Here is a 15,530-nt window from a genome sequence, read left to right as displayed (position 1 = left end):
AGTAGCCTTTTTAGGTTTTGATAGAGTAGGTGATTGGAACAGGGAAACTTAGGAAAATTTAAATAAAATAAGATTATTTAACAACTTTATTTCAAAAAAAGCTTCGTGAAAACTTTATTTCCAAAATAAGCGTCCGTACATCCAAACCTAGGCTTGGTGTAATGTCGCTGTTAATAACAGCGAAATAAAGAAAAAAATTGAGTCAAGCCTCAAGTCGCTGTTAGTAACAGCGACTTAAGGAGTTGACCAGTCAAACCTTAATGTCGCTGTTACTAGCAGCGACTTTAGGCTTGACAGGTCAAACCTTAATGTCGCTATTACTAACAACGACTTGAGTAACAGCGACTTGAGGCTTGACTCAATTTTTTTTTGACTTTCTTGTACGAATTAAACTAGCCGTTGTTAATTTGAAAAATAGCCGTTATGAAGTTGAAAATAGCCGTTGTAATTATGTTCTATAAATAACTCCATCATTTCCCTACTTCATTGTATCCAATCTACATCATTCTTGTTCTAGTGAATCAATTTTGAAAAGGTAACATAAGTTATTATGTTAGTCTTATTCTCAATTTATAAATGTTAATATTATTTTTGAATGTTTACTTACGCTACTATATTATATGTGTTCCGTAGATGTCAAAGGAGCATTCTATTGAAGAGCTTTGTGATTGTGGTTATGAAGTTGAGATTAATACAGATTGGAGCGACTTCAATCCTGGGCGTGATTTTGTTGCTTGTCCTTTCTACTTGGTTGAAGGATTATGATGCACATACTTTAGATGGATTGATCCGGAGGGTACCAAATGGCAAAGACACCTAATAATACGGCTTGAAAAAGAAAAACAAGAGCTTAAAGATGAGGTTTTTAATCTCAAGAGACAAATAGTTGATATGGCACATAGGAAAGAAGAGACTGAAAGGATTATGAGAAAGTTTAAGAAGCAATCTTAGTTAGCGACGGTGGTTTAACTTAACAAATGAACTATGTAATTTGATATGTATTCGTTGAACATGAATGAAATTCTATTGAATTTTCAAGAGCATTTTCCATATTTGAATATGTTTGTCTTTTTATTTTTGATTTAATTCATACTGCATTCTTGGCGGAATGATTCATCGCCGAAAATTTTGAGTACTTAACATCATTTCATTCATAATAAACGTGTGATAATACGATAAAAATATATACATCTATATATATATTACAAATTATACACAAAAGTCCAAATGTTACAAATACTGAATTTGTACAAATGTTCAACATATATAAAATGTCACTAATGGTCAATATATACAAACAGTATTCTAATTCTAATCCTCCTCCTGTACCCTGTCTAACTGTGACGGTTTACGACGCCTCCTACGATAGTAAGAGGTCGTCGCATGACGCTCGGGTAGGGGAGGTGATTAATATTGTGATGATGTAGCACCCTGTGAGGACCCGACACCGTAGTCGGGGCACGTTAAGTCAACCTCCTCAAGATGAACGTTGGCATGATGAGGAGATGACCCGTACTCGTACATAATGGTGTCGGGCATAGTCACTTCTGGAATGAAGTGGTGAAACTGCGTCCCTAGGAGTATGCCTTGGGCAATCTCCCGTACAGGCTCCTCTTGGGTGGAGCTGATGACAGATGCAATGCCCTGTGCCTGCATTACGACTTAAGTATTAATGAAAAGTATAACGTGTAAGTTCTATGGATAATAATCAACGTTCAAGAATACTTACAAAGTGTGTCATTGTCGGTGCTGCTGGAGCGTACTGGGCTGCGGCGATGATACCTCGTGGTGTCATCCATCGAGAGTGATGAAGAGGAACCACGGCATGTAATCCGGCGAAGTAGGTGCGCCTATAGCCTCGATTGGCGCACCTTGGGCCAGTAGCTCTAGCCTGTGCTCCTAACGAGCGACATGGCGCCAGTTGATCTCGAGCCAGTTCTTGGGATCCCGACCCTTGCGTGAGCTGTGATGGAGCTCCACCTCTGTGTCATATGGCGGCGGGATGCCATGTACCATCCCAAATTGGCGCAGTACGCGCTCAGGGAGATGCACTTCGACTATGTCGAAGCAAATTAGAGGTACAGATGCTCTCCATCATGACATATTGACCATTTACACATATCACCAACTTGATCAATCCAAAAAAGAGCTTCTCGATTAGCAACACCAATGGCCTTCAATCCCTCGATGACCTTATGTGGTTGTCTTTGCTCTGCAGTCCTTCCATACATCTTCTTCAACTTTACATTACCCTTTTGACGGTTGAAGTTACTTAACAAATGCCGCAAGTAAAACCTATGATGGGCATTCGGAGGTTGCCATTCCGGCTCCTCCATGGTTGCTAGAATGCCCGCATGTCTATCGGAATAACACATAAACCTGGACTATGCATCATATGCTTACAAACACACGCCATAAACCAAGACCACGTGGCTATGCATATTCTTTCTCGACCAAAGCAAAGGCAAGCGGGAAGATTCCTTGTTGCCATCTTGAGCAATCGCAGTTAATAATGTATGGCGATACTTAACATACAAGTGTGTTCCGTCAATGGCAATAAGGGGTTTGCAATACTTAAACCCCTCAATACTATGTTTAAAGCCCAGAACACATGTTGGAAAGTTCTAATACTAGGACGGACGTAAACACCAACATCATTATCTTTCTTAAAGAACCACTCAACTACAGTCCTGGGGTTAGAAACTTACAATGCTTTCAAGAAGCATGGAAGAAGAGGATAAGAATCTTCCCATGTACCATAGATGGAGAGAAGGGCTTGCTGTTAGCACACCATGCCCGCTTATAGGTCACTTCGACACCAAATTGGTCTTTCACCATTTGTCATACCACAGAGACCTTAATTGATGGGTCATCAGCAACACAATTTCTAATAAGATTGTTAATCACGGAAGATGTTAAATGAATGTGTCCAGCTGACACATTTTCAGCACTTAATACACAACCCCCATGCTTCCCTTTATATGTAACAATCTTCCATGAAGGTGAATAGGAGCTCTTCCTAGCCCTAAGTCTCCAAGCACACTCTCTCTTACACTTCAAGGTGAGCACGGTTTGATTTGAAGTCTCAGTTCGGTACGCAACGTTCCTATGAATATGATACAATCTAATAGCATCCAACAACGCATCCTTGTTATCAAACATCATACCCTTTTGAAACTCTCCTTCATCGGTGTAGGTTGTATCACAAAAACCCAAGACCTCCAAGAGTTGTCCTCAACGTGTTCATCTACAGGGGGAACTAGTGCATAAGGTGTAGGAGCAATGATTGTCGTAATGTTGCCTAAGCTCATGTCATTAGCTAGAGCCTCCTCGTCAACACCCACATCGTCCTCTGAAGGAGCTTCTACGAATTCATTACTCTCACTATTAACATCACCCCAAGGCTCATTTGTATCTTCTAAGTTAAAAGTATCATCATTTGAGACTTAGTTTTGAAGTTGATTGGGTTCATTAGAAGGATAAGAGGAAGATGGCATAAAGGGATTTTGGATTTCTTGTGTAGGGAAGGGCGTATGAGAAGGAGCTGAAGAGGTTACATTCAGGAATGCATTTGTTTCCACAACATTAATATCTTGATTCCCCAGGGGTACCTCTTCTACATATAACTCTAAAAAAGGAGTAGAGGTAGACTTTGAACACTCCCACATTGCATCTATAACCTCCTCATCCTCAACCGGAAAAGCTAACAAATCTCCACTCATATTGTACTTAAAACTTACATTAACAGTACTTCTTGTAGTGTCAATGCCAATCTTAGAGCATATAAAATGTTTAAATTCATTCAAATCCATGTTTGAGTTGCATGCAAACAGTTTACGTCTTCCCCCAACATACTTAACATTGTTACTACTTGATCGAATTGAACCATTCCTAAAGCATACAATAGTCACACGAAATAAAACCATTTCTACAACAATACGTACAAAATCAACATCACCATTAGGTTTATAAATATATACTACATAACAAAATTGATTAAATTTAAGTTTTGCATTTAAACATTCTCTACATTAAACTAAAACATTTTCTAGATTAAATTCATGAACAAACAACCTCAATATGAAGATCATGGCAAATAACAAGTACATTTGACATATTCATAGAGTATAAGTGTAAATGACCACCAAAAATGACATACATTTTAAATTCAACAAGAACTAAAAAATTTATAATAAAAACGTACCTTAATAGGCTGTAAATCAACAACAAGTACTAAATTTCAAGTTTAAGAACCTGCAGTTATGTGAAATTTCATGAACATGTTGTGAACCTAATTTTCAAAAATGGAAAAAAGCAAAAAAAAATAGTATCTTAAGTGAACGTAGGAAGACGACAAGCGTAATTACTAGTACAAACTTGAAATTTGATGAGATTAATTGAAGGATTGAAGTTGATTTTAATGGTGGAAAGAAGAGGGAGATCTCGTAGATTGGAATGAAAAACTAAACTGAAATGACGAAGAAGAAGGAGGACTGGAAACTTAAAACGCATTAGGTCGCTGTTAGTAACAGCGACTTGAGGCTTTACTAATTTTTTTTTATATCGCTGTTAGTAACAGCGACATTACACCAAGCCTAGGTTTGGATGTACGAACGCTTATTTTGGGAATAAAATTTTCACTAAGCTTGTTATTGGAATAAAGTTGTTAAATGTTCTTATTTTTTTCAAATTTTTGGAAGCTTAGCTTAAAGAGCTAGTTGAAGCCTAGTCTAACATGAACCAACCTTCTATCTCTCAAGTGGAAGTTCCTGGCAAGTTTGAAACTTGTGGCTCTTTGTTATTCCACCCTCAATATAATTCTTGTTTTATTTATCTTTTATTCTCATTTTCTTTTTTACAAGACACCAAGATAAAGTCAAGCGTCCAGTTAATGACCATGTTTTTGAAGAGCCTTCCTCACAAAGGCATAGGGTTAGGTATAACCTTATTGAGGTGAGTTGTCTATAAATTTTCCCTAACCTACTTTTAACTTAGTCTATTCACTAAAACTATTTCTTGCCATTCTTTTGTAGTTGTACCATGCTAGGATGACTGAGATATGTGCCCTCTTGCCTCGTACTCACTAATCCGAGGTTGAGGATACTAACAATGCGTTCAGAGTTTGGAGGCTAGTATGGACTTTTTGGCTCAGATTAGGAGAGCTTTAAAAAAAAGTTCTTCTGCTAGGGAGCAAAATAAATTCTTTATCATGGAAGGTAAGATTGGAGGGCTAGTTGTTGAGATTTAGTCCCAAGCTACCCTCATCCAATAGTAGTGATTCTTACTGTGAAAAGGGTAAAACCGGCTTGCCAAGTTCAGCGGGATATTAAGAGAGTCTTGGATTCTTTGGCTGTTGTAAAATGTTGTTGATAGGGAGGCAAAGCTTTTGTGTCTCGGGTGCCAAGTTGATGGACATAAATCCCTTATTAAAACTTAGCAATTGAGCTTGAGTAAGTTGAAAGAGTACTATCACTCTGCAAAAATGAAATTATTAGGCTGGAGGCAGAGAGATCTTTTTTTAAGAACATGGAGAGGACGAAGGTTCTTGCTTATTATAAGGCCTATGTTGAGGCCTTGAAGGTTGCTTATAAGCAATATGTCATGGATCAGACCTCGTTGTTATGCTGTTAATGCCTTTTTGTTGACTTATTCTGACTTAGGCTTCTCTATCTAACTTAAATCTATCATAGTTTGCACTTTTTTTTATCTCATTTATTCTCATTATTATTCCATCAACCTATTTTTTATATTATATCTTATTTCTTATTCTACTTAAAACTAAACTTAAAAATACAATGATGATTCTCATTACAGATGCAAGAGAGTATGTAGTAAAACAGACTTTCTTCATTTGTAATTACTTTCCACACTTTAATTTTAACAATATTCACCAATATATTTTCAATAAATTAGCTTTTATGTTTACAATTAAAAATTTTGAAAAATATTGAAAATTAGAAGAATTTTAAAGAAAAATCTAAAATCATAAAATTAATAAATATAATACTTCTAGATAATCCATTCAAACGTGAATAGCGGGACACACATAAATTGGCTTCCAACCGTATTTGAAAACTGCCTACCGTTTGACTCTGTCTTTCTTCCTTGCAATCAATCTTAAATTGTTTTTCAATTCAATCAAATTAATGTAATTTTTTCTTATTTTCATCATTTTCTTCTACTCCCAATTACTAAATTATTGCTCTATTTTCATCATCCTTTCGGCAAATTTGGTTGTTAATCGATATCAATAATTGAGTAGCTTTTGTGGTTGACTTACCACCAAATTCCAATAATCACTTTCTTCAACATTCCCCAACTTTTTTTTTCTCCAGATCCGTAATTATCCCAATTTGATCCGATATTTTTGGCATTTCCGCAATTTCTAGGTCAAATTCTTTAATCATTCGACCTCAAATTTCTCGCAAAACAAATCTAATCATTCTCTTTTCTCGATCTCAGAACAATTGTGAGAAAATTGTTCAATTTGATCAATTGCTGTGAGAAATTAATAGAGGGATGAGTAATAACAAAGAAGGAGTTAAATTAGAAGACGATCAAATTGCAGAATTAAGGGAAATATTCAGAACATTTGATCGAAACAACGATGGGAAATTAACTCAATTAGAGTTAGGATCATTATTACGATCGTTAGGGTTAAAGCCTAGCGAAGATCAGCTAGAAACCCTTATTCAAGCAGCAGATAAGAATAATAATGGAATGATTGAATTCTCAGAGTTTATTTCTCTTGTTTCCCCTGATCTTATCCCAGCAAAATGTCCTTACAGCGAAGAACAACTTAAGCAATTGTTTAAGATGTTTGATAGAGATGGTAATGGTGTGATCACTGCGGCCGAACTCGCCCATTCGATGGCCAAACTTGGCCATGCTTTGACTGCTGAGGAACTTACTGGTATGATTAAGGAAGCTGATACAGATGGTGATGGTTGTATTAGTTTTCAGGAATTCGCTCAAGCTATTACCTCTGCCGCCTTTGATAATTGTTGGACTTGAATCAAGGTGGTTGTGTTGGTTTGTGAGTATCTAGACCTTTATTTTTCCTTCTTGAGTATACATGTTTTCTGTTCAACAATCGGTGATGATATTTTATTATATATTCTATCAGTTTCAGTCCTTTGCCCATGATTCTATACACCTGTGTTGATTTTTTTCATGTTTTTTGGATGACTTAAATGTTTGAAATTGATATTTTTTTTCTGTTTGTATATGTATATAACCAGGATTTGTGCAGAAAGTTGATGAAGTTGGTTTTTTATTGATATGTTTTGATCATCTTTGATAAAACAATTGTGGATGATTAAGACTTAATTTTCAAGAATTGGTATTTTTGAATTGTGGATTGACTTTCCTTAAACCACTCTGAGATAGTTCATCGGTTATAGATTAGTAATTTACTCTAGCACTTGATTTCTTTTAATCTAATGGCCTGTTAGGAATACGATTTGGGACTATGTCTTTAAATTTTGCAAATACAGGACTTTTATGGTTGTTTCAAACTAACCTGTTGCAAAATTTGGGAATCAGGGAGAAACAAACATGATGTTGGACTCTTGCTATCAGTACACACACAGATATTCTAAGGAACAGGAGAACATATGGTAACACTAGTTGAAGTTAAGTGTTAGGATCATCCTCGCTTCATCTCGATGGATGTTTAAGGTTGAGATTCTGACAGATGAGTGCACCTGCTCCCCTTGTCAGTGAAGCCATCAGTGAAGATAGGCATTTGGAAATGTCCATGTCTACAGCTGTGTAAATTGCCCGCAATAGTCAGCGATTGAATTGCATGAAAACCAAATCTTATCAACATATTTTAATGAGCATAGCCTATTTGTATAACCTTTTCTTTTAACCTTTGCTGCCTATTAAGAAATCCTCTAATGTTGAATGTTAGAGTAACTGCGTGTTTTTTGACCTGCATCAAATCATCTCGATACCCTAACGCCATAACTTTCTCATGATGACTCATGTTGTTATTAGTTATGGCAGTCTAGCCATGAGTGAGCTCAATCAAACCATCAGTGCAGGTGGACTAAGACCCGAGATCTGCCTATAATTATTTGGATGTGGAGATAGAATTCTCATCATTATATACCTGTAATTACTCATAATGGTTCACCTTGGATCAACCTGTAGGTTAGTGTCGAGGGTCTAGGGTTCTTGGGTTATCGCTCCAGAATTTTTACCACTTGTGACATTTCTACAAAAGCTAAAGCCAAAGGTAGTCATGCCAATTGTGATGCTACTCTAAGCAAGTTCTTTTCCATAAATCTAGAAGGGTGGACAACGTCACACATTTACCTAACTCTATTGATGTCTTTATGAATTTTAAAGAACCTTCTCGGATCACTTATCATTCGGGAAGAAAAAAAAGATAACAAATTTCCATCTTCAGTCTATCAACCAAGGATCATGGAAGAGAATTGCATAATACATCAAAAGGTTTTAAACAAAATCATTTATACTATGTTTAGATAGCAAATTAGAAAAGAAAAAAAGAAAGAGAAGGAGAAGGGAACGGAAGGGGAAGGAAGGAGAGGGATAAGGAGGGAGAGTGCATCTTGATTAATTAGAAGGGAAAGGAAGAGAAATAGAAGGAAAATAAGTGTTTTCCTTTAAAATCTTTCCACCTTAGGAGAAATTATATTTTTAATAAAATTTGTGTATGTTTTCCCTCCAAAGCCCTCCCCTCCAACTCCGTTCCCTCCCTTTTTGTTATCCAAACAAGATATCTCTATTCTTTCAAATCCTTCCCCTTTCTTTACCTTCATTTCTCTTTACCCAAATATAGAATTAGTCGCAAACCTTTAATATAATTAGGCATATGTTTGCCTTATCAATGATTGAACAACTATGAGTAGAAAATCTAATTCGCCAAAGAGTGAGGTAACAAAATTTGGTCATGGACGTAGGGGATGCTTGGTGAGTCAATTCCTATGTGTTAAGGGAATTGGAAATTTCTTAGGACTATATAATTTCGTTGCTTTTTTGTTTTTTTAGTCAACCCCACACTAGGAGTCTAGATGAACTTGCAGGCCAAAGGAGTCTAAGCAGAACACCCTCCTGGATTAAGAATAGTAGTATTATTGCAAAGCGATTTTGGTGATCCTTATTCTCAAAAGTGGCCAACTAGTTAGGTTTATCAAAAGGGTACGACAGCGCAATCTTTGGGCAAAGTAGTGAATTGGAGCTAATTCTTGGCTTGCTAGGAATAATCGGCCCATCCAGCTTGAAAAATGGACGGGCTTAGACAACAAGTTTAGACAATTTAAGCCCGCTCGATCAAGATTAGCTATCAAGTAAAAACATAAAAAAATTACATGCAAGTAAGGCCGCTCGCATGCAATATATATATATATATATATATATATATATATATGTATGTATATATATATATGTATATATATATATATATGTATATATGTATATATATGTATATATACACTTCAACTCTACCATGTGCTTAAACTCGAAAGAAACGATGCAGTCTTGTTCCTGATATTTTCGATTTGGCTCTTAGTTAAAGGACGTTTTTCTCTTGGTGTATCTAATACCTAAACATAATTAAAAAAAGTACAATGGATTTTTTAACATATTATTGTTACCGTAATTAAAATATAAGAGCGTGAAATACCTTTTTAAAATTTTATGCTTTTTTTTTCGTGACAACAGATCATTTTCGTTTATATATCATATCATGCAGTTGTTGTAATCAATAACATTTTGTTATCGTGCGTACTAATATATCAGAAAAATTTTTAATTGATTCAATTTAAAATCCGTTTGAAAAACAAAACGCTTTAAAAAGGCTACTTGCAACATGTTTCATAGGTATGCCTATTTTTTGTCTATTTACTTAAAAGCAATATTAGTTATGAAATACATTTTCTTATAGTTGTGGTTATGATTTTTTTTTTCACTAATTTTCTTTTAATATTTTGTTAAAGTCTAAAGTCACCACTTTTTCTCAATAAATTTATCATTTAAAAAATAATATATCCATCGTTAAAAAAATTTTATCTTTCATAATTCCTGTAAACATTCTTTGTATGAACTTTTTTAAGGAGCGAAGAGAGTATAATTTAGTGGCTTAAAAAGCCTTAAAAGGCTACTTGGTATGTAATTTTGCACATGTACTTATTTTTTAAGTCTAACTATTTAAAACTATATTACTTACTAATTAGTACAGTGTTTCAATTTTATGTCAAACAAATCAAAAATAACCTATTTTATGCAAGTTAGTGGCTTAAAAAGCTACTTAATACTTAATTTTACACATGTCTATTTTTCAAGTCTAACCATCTTAATATCGTAATATATACGAATTTTTTTATGTATCAAATTTCTTGTGAAGGAAATCAAGAGTGACCTAGGTAATGCAAATTAGAGCTTAAAAAGCCGGTAAAAGGCTACTTGAAACGTAATTTCACACATAATATGACTATTTTTTCAAGTCTAATCATTTCGAAACTGTAATATATACTAATTAGCGTTGTGTGCTAAGTTTTATATCAAACAAATCAAGAATGATCTAGCTTATATAAGTTAATAATTTAAAAAAGCCTTAAAAAGACTACTTGACACTTAATTTTGCATATATGTCTACCTTTCAAATCAAGCAATTTCAAAACAGTAATATATAATACTCCCTCCTATTCTATTTAGTTATTCCCTTTTTTATTTGGACAATTCACTTCTATTGTCTCATTTCCATTTTAAAATATACACTTTTAGGTGGTTCTCTTATTTTTTTAATACTATAGATACCAAATGTTGTGTCTATTATTTTAGGTGGTTCCTTCATTTTCTAATATTAAAAGTACCCAATATTACACACGGGTCTACTATTTAGGTTGTCCCTTCATTTTCTTAATATTTGTGCCCAAACCAAATGGGACAACTAAATTGAATTGGAGGTAGTAGAGTACTAATTAGTGTTATATGCTAATTTTCATGTCAAATAAATCAATTTTGACAAAATTTATGCAAGTTAGTGGCTTAAAAAGCCTTTAAAAGGATACTTGACGTTTAATTTCCCATATATGACGCATAGTATAGCTTGAGTATTTTTAGTATTGCCTTATATGATTTGGGTAGTTATACTCATAAAGCCCAAACTTACTAATTTCATAACAATAACAACACCACCAACAACAATAGCAGTAAAGTAGTATTAACAATAGCAGCAGCAACAACAACAACAACAACGATAACAGAAACAACAATGACAACAAAAGCGCAACAACAACAATAACATAACCCCCATTAGCATCAGTAGCAGTAGCAACAACAACAACAACAAAAGCAGCAACAACAATAACAACAGTAACAATAACAACAACAAAACCAACAACAACAACAACAATGACATCAACAATAAAAACAACAACAAAAGCAACCACAAAAACAACAGCGAAACTAGCTGCAGCAACAACAACAACAACAGTAGCAGCAACAACAATAATAGCTACAACAATAACAAGAACAAAAGCAAAAACAACAACAATAGTAGTAGCAACAACAACAACAGTAGTAGCAACAACAACAACAACAACAACAATAGCAGCAACACCAACAACAATAGTAACAACAACAACAACAACAACAAAAACAACCACAACAACAACAACAACAACAACAACAACAACAATAATAATAGTCATTGCAACACCAACAACACCAACAAAAATAGTAATAACAATAACAACAATAACAACAACAACAACCATAACAACAACAACAACAACAACAATAACAATAGAAACCGCAACAACAACAACAATAACAACAACAAAACAACAATACCATTAACAATAAAAACAACGACAATAAAAATAACCACGCAACACCACCACCACCAACAACAACATAAATGACAACGTTAGTTACAATAGCAGCAATGACAACAGTAACATGTAAACTAACAACAACAACAATAACAACAACAACAACAACAACAATAGCAACAATAATAGCTGCAACAACAAAAACAACAACAATAACAACAACATCAGCAACAATAAATATAGCAATAACAACAACAATTGCAATAATAGCAACACCGACAACAACAGCACCACAAGTAACTATAGAGGCAAACAACAACAACACTAACAACAACAACAACAATAACAACAAGATCAACCATAGCAACAACAACATTAATAATAGCTACAACATCAATAACAACCACAATAGTAGAACAAGCAACAATAACAATAACAATTGCAATGACAACAACAAAATCATCAACAACTGCAACAACATTAACAACAACAACAACAACAGTAGAACAAGCAGCAACAATAGCGGTAACAATAGCAATGACAACAACAAAAGCATCAACAACAACAACAACAACAACAACAACTGCTGCAACTACAACAGGAGCAATAGAAGCAGCAGCAACAATAAAGCAACAGGAGCAATAGAAGTAGCAACAGCAGCAACAATAGCAACAGAAGCAACTACAGCAAGAACATTAACAACAGCAATAACAGCCGCAATAACAGCAATAACAACAACAACAGTAGTAGCAGCAACAACGGCAGCAACAATAGCAGTAGCAACAACGACAATAGCAAAAGCAGCAACAACAGCCAAAGAAGCAACATTAGTAACCACACCAACAACAACAATAAGAACAACAGTAAAACCAACAGCAACAACAACTACTACTACAACAATAGCAATAACAGCAACAACAACAACAATAACAACAGCAAAAACAATAACATCGCCACCAACAACAACAACAATAACCACAACAATAGCAACAAAATTAACATCAATAACAACAACAACAAAAGCAACAACAACAACAACAATAACAAGAACATCAACAACAAATCATCAATAGCAACATTATCAACAATAACGGCAACACAACAACTACAGCAAAAACAACATAAATGGCGATATTAGCTATAATTGCAGCAACAACAAAGATAGTAGCAACAATAGCAACAACAACAATAGCTGCAACAACAAAAACAAAAACAACAACAACAACAACAATAAAAACAGCAGCAGCAACAACAACCCCAAGAACAACAACAACTTCAACAACAACAACTTCAATAACAACAACAATAACAATAGCAACAACACTAGCAATAACAAGAACCATAGAGGCAACAATATCAACAACAATAAAAACAATAACAACAACAACAACAATATAACCAACAACAACATCATCATCAACAATAAGAACAACAACAACAGCAATAACAACAAGAATAATAATAACAAGAAGTTCAGCAGCTACAACAACAATGACTACAACAACGACAACAAAAACAACAACAAAAACAAAAACAACAACAACAACAACAACAACAACCATGACTACAACAGAAACAACAACAAAGCCAGTAGCAACAACAACAATAACAATAAAAACAACAACAAAACTAGCAACAACAACAAAAACAACAACAACAACAAGAGTAGCAACAACAACAATAATAACAACAATAGTAGCAGCAATAGCATAGCAACAGCAACTACAGCAACAGCAACAAAAACAACAATGACAACAACAACAAAAGTAGCAACTGTAGTAGCAACAACAATAGCAACAATAGCAGTAACAACAACTATAACAGTAATCGCAGCAACAGTAACAACAACCATGATAACAACAACAACAACTGTAATCACAACAGCAACAACATCAACAATGCTACAATATCAACTATAACAATGACAACAACAACCACACAACAACAACAACACCACCAACAACAACAGTTCAACATATATGACTGCATTAGCTACGATAGCAGCAACAACAGCAGCAACTGGAGCAGTAACAACAAAAATAACAATAATAATAGCAACAACAGCTGAAACAGTAACAATAATAACAATAATAACAACAATAAAAACAACAACAATAACAACAACAACAACAGTAGTAATTATAGAGGCAACAACAGCAACAATAACAACAACAATAAGAGCAATAATAGCATCAAAAATAGCAACAACATTAATAACATCAACAACAATAATAACAGCAACAATAGTAGAACAAGCAGCAACAATAGTAATAATATCAATGACAACAACAAAAGCATCAATAATAACAACAAGAACAACAACATCAACAGTAGTCGCAGCAACTACAACAAGAGCAACAGGAACAAAAACAGTAGCAAAAGTAATAGCAATAATAGCAACAGATGCAACAACAGCAAGAACTTCAACAAAAGCAGCACCAACAACAACATCAACAATAACGACAATAACAACAACAACATCAGCAACAATAGCAACAACAACAAAACCAACAATATCAAAAGCAACAGCAACAACATCAGTAGCCACAGCAGCAACAACAAAAAAAACAACAACAACAAAAGTAGCATCAATAGCAATAACAACAGCAACAGTAGCAACAACAACAACTACAACAGAAAAAACAACAGTAAAAGCAACAACAGTAGCAACAACATAAATTGCAACAACAACAACAACAACAACATCAGCAACAATAGTAACAACAACAACCATAGAGGCAACAACATCAACTATAACCACAACAATAACAACAAAAAGAACATTCGCAACAATATCAACAACAACATTAATAGCAGCAACATCAACAACAACATCACTAAAAACAACAACAATGACAGCAACAACAACAACAACAAAAACAAAAACAACAGAAACAACTGCAAAGCTAGTAGCAGCAACAACCACAACAACAACAACAATAGATATAACAACAAAGCTAGCAGTAGTAGTAGCAACTACAACAACAAGAACAACAATAATAGCAGCAACAACAACAACAACAACACTAGCAACAATAACAATAACAGCAAAAACAACAACAACAACAACAATAATAACAGTAGCATCAACAACAACAATAGCAGTAATAAAAGCATCTACGACAACACCAACAACAACAACAATAACAACGGCAACAACAACAAAAGCAGTAACAACTGTAACAATAGAGAAACAACAGTAGCAACATCAGCAACAACAATAGAAATAACAACAACAATAGCAAATAACAACAATTGTAACAACAACACCAACCACAACAATAACAACAACAACAACAGGAACAACGACAACCACCGCAACAACAGCAACACCGCCACTACCAATAATAACAACAACATCAACTATAACCAACAACAACAACAACAACAACAACAGCAACAACAACAACAAAAACAACAACAATATGAACAACAATAACAACAAAAACAACAACAATATAAACAACATCAACAATAACAACAACAACAACAACAACAACAACAATAGCAACAACAACATTAATAACAACAAAAACAAGAACATCATCATCAACAACAACAACAACAACAACAACAACTATAACAACAAAAACATCATCATCAACAACAATAACAGCAACAACAACAATGAGAGCAACATCAACAACAACAACAAAAACACAACAACAACAATGCTAGCAACAACAACAGCAGTAGCAACAACAAAACTTGCAGCAACAAACA

At 34.5% G+C, this 15,530-nt stretch overlaps 3 protein-coding genes across 3 annotated transcripts in view; 2 read left to right on the top strand and 1 right to left on the bottom strand.

Annotated features, from left to right (window-relative positions):
* Positions 1-6,050: 6,050 nt before the first annotated feature.
* LOC130823572 (probable calcium-binding protein CML18) lies at positions 6,051-7,922 on the top strand. The gene is made up of 2 exons (XM_057688228.1): positions 6,051-7,036; positions 7,546-7,922. Exon 1 carries the CDS (start codon positions 6,520-6,522, stop codon positions 7,012-7,014), a length of 495 nt encoding a protein of 164 aa, XP_057544211.1. The 5' UTR covers positions 6,051-6,519; the 3' UTR covers positions 7,015-7,036; positions 7,546-7,922.
* Positions 7,923-12,898: 4,976 nt separating this feature from the next.
* Positions 12,899-13,726, top strand: LOC130808652 (uncharacterized; the record flags this gene model as incomplete). Its single annotated transcript, XM_057674108.1, has 1 exon — positions 12,899-13,726. A coding segment is annotated over one exon (828 nt), but the record flags the coding sequence as incomplete, so codon positions are not given.
* A 73-nt stretch (positions 13,727-13,799) lies between these two features.
* The window catches only part of LOC130808642 (uncharacterized), a 2,059-nt gene continuing 328 nt past the window's right edge, over positions 13,800-15,530 (bottom strand). Inside the window, exons 2-7 of the mRNA XM_057674099.1 lie at positions 15,045-15,170; positions 14,887-14,984; positions 14,707-14,713; positions 14,316-14,435; positions 14,116-14,228; positions 13,800-13,826 (exon numbers count right to left, since the gene is read on the bottom strand). Coding sequence (XP_057530082.1) covers positions 13,800-13,826; positions 14,116-14,228; positions 14,316-14,435; positions 14,707-14,713; positions 14,887-14,984; positions 15,045-15,170 — 491 coding nt within the window. The remainder of the gene's footprint in view (positions 13,827-14,115; positions 14,229-14,315; positions 14,436-14,706; positions 14,714-14,886; positions 14,985-15,044; positions 15,171-15,530) is intronic.

This window comes from Amaranthus tricolor, chromosome 1 (genome assembly GCF_026212465.1).
Source record: "Amaranthus tricolor cultivar Red isolate AtriRed21 chromosome 1, ASM2621246v1, whole genome shotgun sequence".
Classification (NCBI taxonomy): domain Eukaryota; kingdom Viridiplantae; phylum Streptophyta; class Magnoliopsida; order Caryophyllales; family Amaranthaceae; genus Amaranthus; species Amaranthus tricolor.
Note: the sequence above shows the minus strand (reverse complement) of the source record. Positions and strands in the feature narration are given on the sequence as shown.

What these genes read in the sequence shown, in the direction of transcription:
- LOC130823572 (XM_057688228.1), top strand. Translation starts at nt 6,520, where the DNA reads ATGAGTAATAACAAAGAAGGAGTTAAATTAGAAGACGATCAAATTGCA.